The sequence below is a fragment of the Monodon monoceros genome, unplaced genomic scaffold, assembly GCF_005190385.1.
Source record: "Monodon monoceros isolate NGI ecotype Baffin Bay Population unplaced genomic scaffold, NGI_Narwhal_1 Super_Scaffold_22, whole genome shotgun sequence".
Classification (NCBI taxonomy): domain Eukaryota; kingdom Metazoa; phylum Chordata; class Mammalia; order Artiodactyla; family Monodontidae; genus Monodon; species Monodon monoceros.
In genome coordinates, this window is record NW_021703779.1 from 42,702,945 (window position 1) to 42,718,233 (window position 15,289).

At 49.7% G+C, this 15,289-nt stretch overlaps 1 protein-coding gene across 3 annotated transcripts in view; it reads right to left on the reverse strand.

The window, feature by feature from the left end:
• The window catches only part of OTUD5 (OTU deubiquitinase 5), a 28,258-nt gene that overhangs the window by 8,203 nt on the left and 4,766 nt on the right, over positions 1–15,289 (reverse strand). For 2 of the 3 annotated variants that reach the window (XM_029240872.1, XM_029240873.1), the window contains exons 2-5: positions 8,747–8,840; positions 658–722; positions 413–569; positions 168–316 (exon numbers count right to left, since the gene is read on the reverse strand). In XM_029240872.1, the coding sequence (XP_029096705.1) occupies positions 168–316; positions 413–569; positions 658–722; positions 8,747–8,840 (465 nt within the window). The remainder of the gene's footprint in view (positions 1–167; positions 317–412; positions 570–657; positions 723–8,746; positions 8,841–15,289) is intronic. The other variant, XM_029240874.1, reaches the window with a different exon arrangement.

A 15,289-nucleotide genomic window follows, 5' to 3' on the forward strand; every position in this document is an offset into this window, starting at 1 on the left:
CTGAGAGATCACCTTGGGTAACTTCCTAACTTCACAGAGGTGAGACCTTACGGGCGACTCAGAGAGGGGACAGGATATTTTTGTGGGCTAGGGGCAAAACTGAAACTCCAACAGAGATTTCTGGTCTCTATATCCAGCATCCATTCTGGGCACGGGGACCTGCTTACCCCCGGTTTGAATGATGGCAGGCCCAGCCCCACGCCAATGGTGGCCTTGTTAGGATTCACCACTGAATTGTAGTGGATATTCCGATGGTAGCTGACACGGATGGGTTCATCCTCATTTTGATGGATCCCATGGAATGTGTTGATGGGTTCTGCAGAGAAAGAGAAGGAGGGAGCATCCACAATGGGCTGGGTGGGGCAGGCTCGGACCAGGCGTGATCAGTCGCTCCCCAACACCACAGAAGTACCTGTGCTGTACTGGTACACCTCCACGGGCCGGTTGTACATCTCTGCCATGGCCTGCATCTCAATGTGGTTGCCATGGCAGTTGTTTTTCCGCTTCCGGTTGATGTAGGTGGTAAAGTCCTCTGTGACATAGTTAGAGAAGTAGTCGGCATTCTTCATCTGCAGAATAGATCAGAGGAGCAAGCTCTATGTGGAGAAGAGATCCTCCCACTCTGCCCCCCGCCCCAAGGTCTCTGCAAGGTCTCACCAGATAGTCCATGCAGTGCTTTCGCACAACCTCATGCATGTCCTGGTCTCCATACACCTGGTCAGCTGTGGGGACAGAAGGAGAGGCTGGGGTCAGAGCTGCCACCAAAGAAGAGTTCTGAGTCACAGAACATCCTTGGGGGTGGAGGGCTGGGGGCCAGGGAAATGCCCTTTCCTACCCTAAGGCATGGAGAGTTCTTGGCCTTGTGGGCTGGAATAGGGTCATGAAAAAAGAGGCAGGCAGGGACAGTCTTTAAGAACAAGAGTACAGGTAAGAGGGACACAACCACAGGCCTCTTGAGCAGATGACTTTGTCAACAAACATTTTAAATCCCTAAGTGGCCTTAAGCACCTTCAATTCCACATACACCCCCTTCACTTTTCACATGAGGAAACTGAGGCTCGGGGAGTTTGTGGCTTGACCAAGGTCACACAGAAGTCAAGTCTGTGACAGATTCAATTCTATAATTCAGTTTCCTGACTCTCAGGAGTCAGTATGGCCTTTATAAGGTTAAAAAAAAAGGAAAAGAAAAACAACTGGGCTCTAAGCCCAATTCTGCTAGGTACTAGTGAGCAAAATGACCAGAGGCAAATGACCCAAGTGTTCTGACCTTCATATGCCTCACGCGTAACATGGGATGGAGCTGGATGACTTCCTGGCAGGCCTCTCGTGGGATTAATGAGATAATAGGTGTGAAGTGACTAGCACTGGGTTTGGGACAGAGCAGTCACTCAGAGCCCCCTTTCCTGTAGTGGGGCCTGAACGTGCAGTACTGTGAAGGTGATAGAGGTGAGTAAAATCCTGCCCCTATCTGCAAGAAGCATGTATTCTATAAGAGAGATAAGACACATATGCACCTAACTTAAGCTTAATTCAGGGAAGGCAGCCTGTGGCCCAAATGGTCCAGGCATTATAGGGTTTTGGTCACAATAAGAACTAGGCTCCCTCTGCCTCACTTAAGGATGTTCAAACATGCTGTTCCCTTTTCAAGACATTATTTCCATCCTCCTTGTCTGCCTACTTATCAAATATCAATGTATTCTTAAAACAGTTCCCCACCCTCCAGAGCACCTCTATCACCAGACTTATCAAAGGTGCGTACAGACTTCATCTGCCTGATCACACTGGGTTCCCACTGAGGGCAGAGGGCAGTTCACATCCAAGTCCACCCCCAGCTCAGAGCCTGATGCAGTGCAAGAAATTGGGAACAGTTTGCTGAGTGGATGGGAAGGCTGCGGGAGCCAGGGAGCCTTCTCCCTGAGAAATTAAAGTGGGCTTGAAGATGAGGCACGCCTTATGTCCACTGGCTAAGACGAAGAGGGAATTTCCCTTTGTCTCCCCGGAGGACCGTTGCTCTGACGGGATCTCCCTGGGGCACTGGGGCAGGGGCAGGGGAAGGTCCTGCACGGAACACTGCAGAGTTCTTCCATGACAGCCAGTCTACCTCTGTGAAGAATCGCTAGAAGAACGCCTTCGCTGCCCTCCGCTTCCTTCCCTGGAAGGTTATGTGAGATAAGGAGAAAAAGGCCGCTCTGAGATAGAAAACGGGGCCCATGCCTGTCTCACGTCCTCCTGGAGGTGCAGAGACCTGAGAGGGATGGGGAGTGGGGGCTGTGAAGGCGCAAAGGGGTAGTCCCTTCACCGATGTAAACAAGGATGTGGGTTCTGCGGCCACACTCTCCCCTGCCCCACCCCCCAGCAGCACTTCCAGCAAGTCACATGCCCTGTGCACAGGCTGGGGGCCCCCTGTCGCTGCCTTTCTTAGAAGCCAGGACCACAGAACCCGCTGTGGCTGCCGGAGCTGCCCGAGGAGCTATTTCTGTAGAATAAACTTGGGGTGCCAAAGAGGCAGTGCTGTCAGCAGCTGCAGTAAACAGGAACTGAGACAGGAGTGAAGAGGTTAAAAAACAGGGGTTGGTCTGTCAGGCTCAGGGAGGTGGCTGAGATGTTCCTACGGAAGGGTCAACAGGCATTTCCAGGCCTGGGAGGTAGATCTACCCGACCTAGATGCCAGGTGCAAGAAGCTGGGGGAAAGAGGGGAGACTGTGGACAGGGAAGGGAGTTGGGGGAGAACCTTCCCATGAGGGTCCCCCCATTGCCCTGTCACTGACTCCTTTGGCTGACAGAAAGGCTCTTCTGCCTCCTAGCTATGTGGCACTGGAAAAGGCCTTTAACCAAGCTATGTGGCACTGGAAAAGGCCTTTAACCACTCTGGGCTGCAATGCTCTTATCCATAAAGTGGGGGAGATAACTCCTCTTCCTCTCATGGGGCGTTGTTAAGACTACAGGGGATGGTCTGCCGAACACCTAAAGCATACTAGGTGTTCAAGAGACAGGGCTCCGTTTGTCATAAGGAGGACGATGACTCCTTCAGATAGCTAGCCACCCACAAGTCAGCTAGAATGTCACCGGAACCACTTATTAAGCCCTTCCTCATTTCTGTTGCACTTCATCAGCCAGAGGAAAGCCCCAAACTCAAAGTCTAGGTTGTCCCTCCTCATGAAGGCAGAACTGGTTCTCTACCTTTGCTGAATTCCAAGGTCCACAAGCCTACATTCTGTGCCTGTAGTTCAAATCTTCAGCAACCAAACAGGCCTCACAAAATGGGTTCCTTACACGTGGGCAAAGTATGACCTTCTCTACTTATCTATAAAATGTAAAATACCACCTTCTCTACGGTACATGTATTTAATCACAGCTTTTGGGAGGGGGGAACCCACCTCACTGGTTATAAGATGTACCCTAGTTTGGGGATCATCAACATGGAAGAAAATGTGCATCTCTGAACCAAGGAAACAGAGCAACAGTACCTTGCCAATGAGGGAGAGTAGAAGGATCTTTTGAATGACATAAGGCAGGAAAAACACCCAGTGCAGGGCTAAGAACACAGAAATCCTCACTCAGGAGATGCTTGTCTGATTTTGCCAGCCCTACCTCTGTCCTCCAGAAATCCCTCCTCCTCCCGAGAAGGTGGCACATGGAACCAGGGGCTGAGCTGGATTTCCCTGTGGGGTCTAAGGTGGAGGGAAAGGGCCCAATGGTCCTGCAGAGGTAGGGGAATTCACAGCACTTGTTTTGATAGAAACCGAAACTCCTCCTCTTGCTGACACTGCACTTGGCAATCTGCACCTGCTCTCCCCTCCCAGAGTCCAGCTGAAAGGGGGTCCCCACTACCTCACCTCTGTCCCCAACCAAATAGGGCTCAGAAATCCTCAGTACAATACTACAGTTGGTTCCACCAAGGCCTTTTCACATTCTAACTCATTCCATTCTTACCCAAAAAAACCCTACTTTACACAGGACAGATACTGAGGTACAGAAATGTGGCATAGTTGGCCCAAGGTCACACATTTGGGAGATTGAAGGAGAGGCCAGGCTTTCAAGGTGTAACTGGTAACTTCAAGCACTGATGCCCCAGGTGACATTACCACCACTCCCAATCCAGCTATCACCTTAGCCACCTGACTCTCTAGGCCAGGCCTGATCCTGACTGCCTCAGTTTCCCCACCAGCACAAGCAGGAATCAGCTGGAACGCAGGAAAGGCCTGAAAGTGGGCAGAGATTACAGGTATCAGGGGCTGTACCCCTCACTAGGGCCACAGAGGTCAGCATGAACTATCCCTCCCCACACCCTACTTCTGTCCTTTCTCTGAGCATACAGAGACACCAGCATAGAAATGCATATGTGCATGCACACAACCAGCAGATCCTGCCAAAGATGTTCCCTGAGGCCAAATACCCACACAACAACCCTCACAACTGCAGAGAACTATCGCATCCAACAAGTAGATGCCCTTGCCACCAACCAGGAAAGACTGAAGGCTGGACAAGATACGAGGCTGTACAAACTGAGGACCCCTCCACACCTCCTTCCTAGCCTTTGCCACGGGGCCTGATGGGAGTGGGGAATAGCCAATGGCTCTAACAGACTTGTCTCAACCTCCCTCCCCTGCTGCCTGGGGGAAGGTCCCCCAAAATGTAGTCACTATTTTTTGAGGAATTATGTGGAAGAGCAAGACAGGAGAGCCTGGACTCTCTAAAGAGTTTAAGGGGAACTTCATTGGAGGTCCAGTGATTAAGACTCCATGCTGCCACTGCAGGGGGCATGGGTTCAATCCCTGGTCGGGGAACTAAGATCCCACATACTGCATGGTGCAGCCAAAAATAATAGTAATAAATTTAAAAAAAAAAAAAATAGTTTAAGTACAAGGCCCTACAATTTGTTTTAGAGGCACCTGGGGATTACCTCCCTACCAGGCTGCTGCCTGCCTGCCTGCCTGCCTGCCTGCTGGAAGAGCCACAGCGAGTTCCACTGAGGACAGAAAAGGAAGCTTGGTGTGTGCACGGAAATCTAAAAACAAACCACACGAATGTGTGTACAAAGCAGTAGGGGGAGACAGGACCTGCTCTATTCCCTGCTTCTCTCCTGGCCCAGTGGGAACCCTGGCCCCACTGAGGAGATGAACCAAAAATAAGGCCTCACCTGCCTGTCAAGCAGCTGTGGTGCATACCTGGCCTGTGGCCCCAGCTACCCCAACTGGCACACCCTCAGTGGGGGAGACAGCAGAACTCAGCCCTCTCAATAGCCTGGTCTCTGAGATGCCTGCTCCTCTACTCAAGAATGCCCATTGCAGGACTCCCCTGGTGGTCCAGTGGTTAAGAATCTGCCTTCCAATGCAAGGGACGTGGGTTTGATCCCTGGTAGGGGAACTAAGATCCCACATGCCGCAGGGCAGCCTGCATGCCACAAACAGAGAGCCCGCGCGCCACAACGAAAGATCCCGTGCGCTGCAACTAAGACCCGATGCAGCCATAAATAAATAAATAGATAGATAGATAGATAGATAGACAGATAAATAAAATGCCCACTGCAAAGATGGGAACACTGAAGGAGGCAGGGCAGAGAGAGGTCAACAGAAGCTGATGTACATGGTGGCCCATGGGATTCTTCCCCTTCTGGCCTGGTTCAACCTCAAACACCAATGTTCTGATACTGGCTGTGTGACCTAGATAATAAGGCCCTGACTTTCTCTTAAGGCCTATTTCCCTTTTATAGAAGAGTCAAAATTGATCTAAGATCCATTCCTCCAATGCTGATAGTCCATGTTCCAAGACTAAAAGGTCCAGAGCAGTGGGCCTCGCTAATGTTTCTGGGCCCCATCACTGTAACGTGCACAGTCCCAGCTGTATCCCCAAGGCCCACGCAGACACACGCACATGTGGCTGCCACCCTGCCCACAGAGGCTGAGGCCAAGGCCAAGACCAGGGCCAGGGCCAGGGCCAGAGGTTTCTGCTGAGTCAAAGCCATATAGAGAGAGGGAGGGAAGAGAGATGCAGACTCACGTTTCCAGGAGGAGGTTATCTGAGCATAGCAGGGGCAGGGTGGACCACAGGATACCTCTGGGACCCAGGCTCCCAATTCCACTCCACCCAAGCCTGTGCCAATGCTCATGAGTTCCCAACAGGTGGTGGTGGAAAAGAAAACTGGGCACAAGCAGTGGATATTGGTTCACACTGGGGACACCCAGACCTCAGAGGTAAAACAGAGGGTAGAAACCCACCTGCCTCAGGATTCCTAAGAGTAGAGGACCACAGGTTCCTAGTTGGAAGAAGTAAGACCCAGAGAGGTCAAGGAATAAAGCCAAGGTCACCCAGCCAGTTGACAGCTAAGCTAAGAAGCTAGGGCTTCCCTAGGGTCATAGAAAGAATGTGTCCTTTGGACACCTCTTGGTTCCCATGCAGTTCTGCCACTAATGACCCTGAGCATGTCACTTCCCTTTCCTGAGCCTCAATCTTCTCACCTGTCTCATTGGATAATGATCGCAATTTTGCAGGTGAACCTGAAGCACCCTGAGGAATGCCTAGCAATCACTCGGGGTCAAGGAACGACAGAATGGTCTCTATGTTGGTCCCCCCTCCAATCCAGCCCTCAGTTACGTGGTCCTTCTACTATTCAATATGTGGCAGCCTGTAGCCCTTCTCAGCAGAGCCTAGGGTAACTACCACCTGTCCCTGTCCCAAGCTAGGCTGGAAGCAAAGGGGCAGCAGAAAGCTTGAGGATAAAGTCCCCTTCCCAGGCACATGTCCTGTGCACTCTGCCCCAGGGAAACCTCAGGGTGAGGCCTAGAGACCCGGGGATCATGTACTTCTCAGGGAGAGGCCGTGGGGCTTCTGAGGTTTTACGAAGAAAACCCAAGGGCAGCCCAGTCAGAGGAAATGTGTAGCCATAGTGCTGATAGGGAAAGGCCTTCAACCTGTCATGGTCAGCTCTTCCTGTAAACGTAGGCCCCTTACTGGAAGGCCCCAATGAGGGGGAAGGGTCAGAAGGTGTTTGGGGAGAACAGCTAGATGGACACACACTTAAATTTTGTTCTTGACATGGGTTACTGCCAAGCCAGGTCCTCACCAGGCCCAAGGTCTGCCTCAAAGACCACCCAAGATCCAGATGCCCAGCTGCATTCTCTGACCCTCACTCCACCAGCAGCCTTGCTTACCCCACATTCAACCTAAGGTCTCGGCACAGGCCTAACACCTAATGGGCCCCTACATCTTCTTTCTTTGCCTTCCTTTGGTCCACGATGCCCCCAAACCTAGCTCTTTCTCTAGGAAACATCCCAGGGAGAACATGGACTTGAGCCACAGGGATAGGAAGGTTGGAGTTTTCCCAGCCCAGCAGATTCCATTGCCTGAACCTCTTCTGCTTGGTAGAATAGGGAGGCAACCAGTCACCCCACCTAACTTTCTTTCACCCACTCAAACATTTGTGGCTCTGAGGCACCACTAATAATAGCATTCAAGCTTTATCAATGCTATTGTTCCATGAGAGTCTACCAAGTCAGGCACTAAAGGGATTTACTAAAGTAATCTCATTTAACCATTATAACACAGACATCTTTTAGCCTCATGCTACACAGGTACCTGAGATACAGAAAACAGGCTCAGGGAAAAAAGAGGGGCTTGCCCAGGGGCACACCAAGAATCAGTGGTAGAGCCAGAAGTGGAGCCTGAGTCAGTCCAGCCCACCAACAGACATGATGGGTCTGCACAGACTAAGAGAATAGCAGACCCAGAAGGGATTCAATGAGCCCTTCAGAATCAACACCATTCACAGATGGGGAAATGGAAGTTATGAGTCAGGGGAAGAACTAGAAGAAAGGGCTTCTGACTCCCAGCTCAAAGCTCCTATTGGAGGGCACTTTTCCTTGGGAGATATCAGAGCTCCAAAGGGAGGATCAGATCACACTCCCAGCTTCCTTTGGACACCAGCACAGGACTTCACAATTGCTTGTTGAGTCAGAGATTCAGAGCCAGAGAAGCTTCAAAGATCTAGCTCAGACTGGATAGTAGATGGTATTAAGGAATTATTAATTCTGCTAGGTATGATAATGGCATTTTTGTTATGTTAAAAGAGAAAGAGAGGGCCCTTATCTGTCAGAGAAACATACAGAAATATTTACAAATGAGATGATCCATGATGGGGTTTTGCTTTAAAAATACTCATTTCAGAAGAGTAAAAAAGAGTGGGTGGGGTAGTGATGAAACAAGGCTGGCAATATGTTAACGATTATTTTGAAGATGAATGATGGGTACAGGAGGGTTCACTATTCTTCTTTCGTGTAAGTTTAAAAAAAGTTCTATGATTCCAGGGCGACAGCTGTGTGCTGCAGTTAAGAGGCCTCAGACTAACCTAACCCAGACTCCGACTCCCGACTGTTCTATGTACTTCTGACCCTAGGTAAGTCATTCCCTATTTCTGAGATGTTTTTCTCATCTAACAACTGGAAGCAATAGTCCTACACTTACCTAGCTTGGAGGAGAATTAAAAGGGTTTCCTGTAGTGTCTGACAGAGAAATCTGTCCCTAAGTAATGTTACTTTCTTTATCACTATTATTGCTGTTATTACTCTCATACCACCATACTGCCTCATGACTGAGGGCTAGAGGCCAGACACTAACTTGAGGCTGGGGCCTGGAGTCCCTAAAAGATCAGCTAACTCTGCCCCCAACCCTGTCACACAGGTTACTCCTGACAACTGGGACACAGCTCAGGGGCAGCCCTAGGCCCTTGAAGGCTGAGGCAGAGACTCACCTACAGCCCGGAAGAGACAGGCGCCGTCCTCCTTCATCTGCTTGATGATGAAGCCCTTCTTGTCTCGCAGGGCCTTTTCAAACCAGTGCTCCTGCTGGAGGGAAGAGGTGGGGGTCAGCAACAGGAAAGGCCTGTACCCTCGCCCCAGGGCCCTGCCCCTGAGCTCGCAAGGGGCCCAGATGATTGGCTGAGAGGACAATGGGCAGGGTCCAGTTCTCTGCCCTGCTTGACAACTCTATGTGCATGTGAAGCAGGAGGAGACCCTTTCTTTTAGGGAATCAGTCACTGTGTGAGCAGACTTGCTCCCAGAGGGGTCTCAGCTGCCCTAAGAGCAGAAGCCCCATCTGTATTCTGACCACTGCTGACCATGCTGAGAATCCAGTGTTGGGCCTTCCCCTAGGCAGCCAGAGGCCCAGACCCAGCAAGTGCCTGGGGGGGAAAACCTGGCTCTACCTCGAGGAGTTTCACCTGGGGACCCTCTAGTCACTTAGGGTAGGGGAGATGTTTAGGAGGGAGTGACTGGCAAGAGTCTAGTTCCTGAGCTCCACATACAGCTAGGGAATTCCAAGATACACTGTATAAGGCAAAACATATGCAAAGTATGATCTCACTTGTGATAGAACACATTTAACATATATATATGCATATGTATACAAACACACATGCACACAAAGTTGGGAAGACTTTACACAACAAAATATTATCCCTAAATGTTGGTATTACAGATGATTTTACTTCACCACCTCCTTTATAAAAAGAGGTATACAATACCTTACCCAAAATTCCAAACTTCTAAAAGCTTTTAAAACCAAGTCTTTATCTAACTCATTTAGCATCACAATCCGACCTGAGTTGACAAGAACCCATTTATTCCACCTAGAGGCGAATATTCAAACATTTCTATGCAGAAACATTCAGGTGTTTGACTATGAGGTGCGGCTATAGACCCCACGGGAGGTGTTACATAATACACAGTACACATACCAGGTGACTTTCCTAAATTCTGAAATTTTTCTGAATTCCAAAGTACAGCTGGCCCTAAAGGTGTGGGGTTAAGTGAATCTGTACAAGTGTGTATTTTCAGATGTTTTTAAAAAAAATCATGGAGAGGGACTTCCTGGTGATCCAGTGGTTGAGATTCCACGCTTTCACTGCAGTGGGCACGGGTTCAATCCCTGGTCAGGGAACTAAGATCCCGCATGCCGCCTGGCGTGGCTAAAAATAAATGAATGAATGAATGAATGAATGAATAAATAAATAAATAAATAAAGGAGAGATGAATAGGCGGAACATATAGGATGTTTAGGGCAGTGAAACTATGCTACATACTGTAACAGTGGTTACATCATTATACATTTATCCAAACCCATAGAATGTACAACACTAAGAGCAAACCCTAATGTAAACTATGGGCTTTGGGTGATTATGATGTGTCCATGTAGGTCCAATGATTGTAACAAATGTATCACTTTGGTGGGGGACACTGATTATGGGGGTGGCTCTGAATGTGGGGGGGGCAGGGGGTATATGGGAACTCCCTGTACCTCCTGCTCAATTTTTCTGTGAACCTAAAACTGCTCTAAAAAATAAATCTATTAAAAAATAATGTCCGTGTCACTTAAAACATGTTTTCCATCTCAAAACAAAATGAACCAGAAGCAGCAGATCTTTCCCAGCCTCCTCGCGCCATCTGCTGGCCACCAGAAGAAGCCAGCCTGAGCCCGCATCAGGTCTAGGGACCAGAAATCCCAAGGCTGCTCCTTGGGGACACGACCCAGCCTAGGGATTTACAGGATCTGGGCTAATGCCAATCAGGCAGAGGAGGTCACCTCTCTGCAGGCCATTTTTAGCCAGCTCAGGTGAGAGAAATTCCTGGCAAAGTAGGAAACACAGGGTTTAGAGGCTAAAAAGCTCTGGGTTCCAACCCCAGCTCTGTCACTCACTTGTTGCATGAGTTCAGGTAAGCTACCTGAACTCTCCAAGCCTCAGCCTATCAAACGGGGGATATGTGATCTGCCCGACAGCTGTCAAGAGGTTCAGAGGGGCTTCAGGACCTGAAAAGGCTTTCTAAACAACATACCATGCACTGGTGAGGTGGTCATCAGTAACAGAAGAAGGGGCAAGACCAGCACAGACAGAGATGACATACAACTGAGAGGCCCTCAGAAAGTCCCAGGTGAGTGGCTAGACAGGAGGGGATGAAAAGAGGGTGACAAGGGAATAGCCAGTAGCCCCACCATCAGGGCCCGCACACCAGGAAGGTGTGGCTGGCTTTCCAGAGATGACAAAGGCACCTGGAAGCTCTTAACAGGCTTCCACAGCACAAACTCTTGTTTGGGTACAACATTCCAGCAGTCCAGGTGTCCCTCCTGCCCTGAGGCTGTCACACTGGACTGGCCTACTCCAGCCAGTTCCCCTATCCCTGACCTGCAGGGTCAGCCATCTCCCAGCACCATGGTGCCTGCCCTAGCCAGGGCTCTTCAGCAGGGAAGCTGCAACTATGACTACAACCCCAGACTGGACAGAAGTAGTAGTTCTAAAAAAGCAGGGCCCACAGCAACCTCCTGCCCTCACGGATGGGGGGAAAAGAGATCGAGAGGGGGCAGGGGATCAAAGAGGACGAGAGTGGCTCCTACTTACTCATCCAACAAAGGTTTACCAGGCAGCTACTAAGTCAGACCCTGGGCTGGCAATGAGGACAGAAAAATGAATCAAATTTGGTCTCAACCTCGATAAATTCATAAACTGCTAGAGGGGTGGGGAAACAGGCAATGTCCACACTGAAGTGTGAGCAAGGGCTTTGAAAGAGGTGAACACAGGTGTGCTGTGAAACAGAGGAAGGGACCTGGCCAGTCATTAAGGCTGGCACTTGAGAGGAGGTGCCACCTGGGTAAAGGAGTAAAACACCAAGACCTCCAGAAATGCTTGTTAATTGGATAAGAGATCACTTCTGTCACTCCAGGGATGCCAGAGGCCCAGCAATGAGTTCAGCAGAGCTAAAGTCCTGGATAGGACTAGGCAAGTAAGCAGGGCAGGGCCAAGAAAAAAGATGAATTCATATTAGCCGAATGCCTGCCCATGCCAGGTGCCAGATGCAAAAGGTGACCTCATTTAACTGTCCTTACCACAGCTCAGGTGGCAGGAAGCATTATCTTCATTTTACAAAGGCAGAGAGGAACTGGGGTTTGGGCACCAGCAAAGCCTAGCGTAAAGGCAACAAGAGAAGCCTCATGAGTCACAGCATGGAGATGTACCTGGCAGCCCATTTGGGAAAATCCTGATTTGTCCTTAAAAATGAAGAAGGCCTGAGCATTCCCCTTGCACAAGCAAGGCTTTGGTACTGGGGCAGCCAGACTGGCATCTGGGCCTGGAATTGGAGGCCAGACCACTAGCCACCCACTGCCTTTGGCACCAGCAGCCTTTAAAGCAGGCCCTGGCTGAAACCCCTTCTCTCTCTCCCTCTGCGGGGAGAAAACAGGGAGGTCATGGTCCTGGGCTCCAAAAAGAGCTTAGAGTCCCAAGAGCTCAGAGCACAGTCTTTTCCTTTCCCCAGCTGGATAGGAGCCTCCAAGGAAAGTGCCAACTTGAGAGTCGTTTAGGAAAATGGCCCAGGAAGGAAGGTCTGGCGGAAGTGAAAGGTGGGAGCTGGCCCAGCCATAAGCTACATCAATGTCCAGGCCTAAGAAAGTCAAATCCAGACCCTGGGACTTCCCTGGCAGTCCAGTGATTAAGATTTTGTGCTTCCACTGCAGGGTTCGATCCCTGGTTGGGGAACTAAGATCCCACATGCCGTGCAGTGCAGTCCAAAAATTAAATTAAAAATAAATAAAATAAAATAAAAATACAAAAAGTCCAGACCCTGAATCTTCCAAGCCCACTGCTGAACCTGTGGGTGACTCCCTCCACATCTCTGAGCCTCCACAAAGGGGCTGGGCAAAGCTCTCTGACACCAGGAGATCCAAGGTGCAAGACTGCAACCTACTGGTCCAAAGGCACAACAGAAGTTGAAGCAGGCTGTGGGACCCAACTGACTGAGGTTTCAATCCAACTCCACTAATTATTAGCCATGTGATGAACTGCTCTGAGCCACAGTTTTCCAATCTGTGAAATGGGATAACAAGCCTCCCAATAATAGGGATACTGGGAAGACTCAAATATTATAGGACTTTGCCCAGTATGAGAGCACTTAATGAGTTCCCTTCCTCGCCCTGGAAGGGAAACAAGAACACCCCTGTAGTAGGCTGAATAATGACCACCCAAAGACATCAGGCCCTAATCCCTGGAACCTGTAAATGTTACAGGAAGAGGATCTTTGCAAATGTGGTTAAGAATCTTGCGATGGGGAGATTATCCTGGAGTATCAGGGTAGGACCTAAATGCAATCACGAGTGTCCTTAGAACAGCAGAGGAAGACCTGATACAGACAGAGGAGGAGACCACCCATACACAGAGGAGAAGCAGGCAGAGGTCAGAGTGATGTGGTCAAAAACCAAGGAATGGGAGCAGCCATCAGAAGCTGGAAGAGGACTGGATTCTCCCATAGAGCCTGTGGAGTGAGTGTGGCCCTGCCAACACCTTGATTTGGGCCCAGTGAAACTGATTTCGGACTTCTGGCCTCCGAAACTGTGAGAGAATAAATTTCTGTTGTTTTAAACCACCCAGTTTGTGGTAATTTGTCACAGCAACCACAGGAAACAAATACAACCTCCTTGTAGCACTCCCTTGTGTGAGCTGTGAGGCAACGTGGCAATGCTCACATCCCACAAGATCCACCCTGTTTGCATCCCCCCAGGGAAAGGGTTAGAATTAAGGCTGCAGGGGCCTGGAATCCCCCCTCCCAACCTGGGAAGCTGCTGACTCTGTCTATTGATGAATGAGTTGCCACTGAAACGGGGAGGAGGCAGGGGGAGATGGCAGCAGCAGTGGCAGCTCATGGACAGATGTCTTCCCAGAACCCACGGCCAAGAGGTTTTTAGTATTCTGGGCTACACAGCTCTGTCCCAGCAAGCCTGGTGCCAAGACCACCCCTCTCTCCCCCAAAATACCCAGGAACACTGGCTCTGCTCCACGGGCTAAACATAGGCAACCCATCCAATGAGAAACAGACAGACACACCGCTAAGGACTAACACAAGCTCTCCAGGGCAGAGGAATGGGAAAAGAGCAAAAGGCCCCAAACCTACTGCCAGGCCACTGGGGTAGGGGGGTGAGGGGGATTAAAAAATGAAGATTCTATTATTCTGCAACAAAAAGAAACAAAGTCCTGATGCATGCTACAACATGGATGAACCTTGAAAACATTATGCTAAGTGAAAGAACGAAGTCACAAAGGACTGCATGTTGTATGATTCCATTTATATGAAATATCCCGAAAAGACAAATCAATCAAAACAAAAAGTAGATTAGTGGTTGTCAGAGGCCAAGAGGGGATGAGGGGATGGGAGATGATGATGACGCAGGGTTTCCTTCTGAGGTGAAAAAAATGTTCTAAAATTGATTGACTGTGGTGATGGATGTACAACTCTGTGAATACACTAAAAGTCACTGAATTGTACACTTTGAACTGGTGAAATGCATGATGTGTGAATTATATCTCAAGAAAGCTGTTAAATACACACACACAGGGGGTTTCCCTGGTGGCGCAGTGGTTAAGAATCCGCCTGCCAGTGCAGGGGACATGGGTTCGAGCCCTGGTCCGGGAAGATCCCACACGCCACGGAGCAACTAAGCCCGTGCGGCCACAACTACCGAGCCCGTGTGCCACAACTACTGAAGCCCACGTGCCTAGAGCCCGTGCTCCGCAACAAGAGAAGCCACTGCAATGAGAAGCCCGTGCACCGCAACGAAGAGTACCCCCACTCACTGCAACTAGAGAAAGCCCACACGCAGCAACAAAGACCCAACACAGCCAAAAATAAATTAAAGAAACAAACAAAAAAAAACACACACAGGGACTTCCCTGGCGGTCCAGCGGTTAAGACTCCATGCTTACACTGCAAGGGGTGCAGGTTCAATCCCTGGTCAGGGAACTAAGATCCCATATCCTGAGTGGTGAAGCCAAAAAATAAAAACAACAACAAGAGAAAACAAAAAACACACACACAAAGGCCTACAGCACTGGCTGGTGAGAGGGAAGCTGGTAACTGCTTGAAACTTCATAGCATACTCCCAAAAGCCAAGGGGCCCCACTCAAAACTTTCACAATGGATGGGGGGAGTAGAGAGCAGAGAATTAAAGAGATTACAACTAGCTTCAGAGCAATGAGTACAACCTCCCTCCCCACCACTACCCATTTTATGGATGGAGAAACTGAGGCCCAGAAAAAGGAACTACCAAAAGATACAGGACTCAAACCCAGACCACCCAGGCAGAGACCACTTCCTGATATACCACTCTGCCTCCTCACCAGAGGAATCAGCAGGTTCCTAGAAGCCAAATGAAGGGTTCTTGCCAACAAAGATCAGTTGTTGCAAAGGTTCCTAGGAAGAACCCAGATGATCCTGGGGAAACTTCAAGTGAATAATCAGCCAAGGTCCAAGGTGGG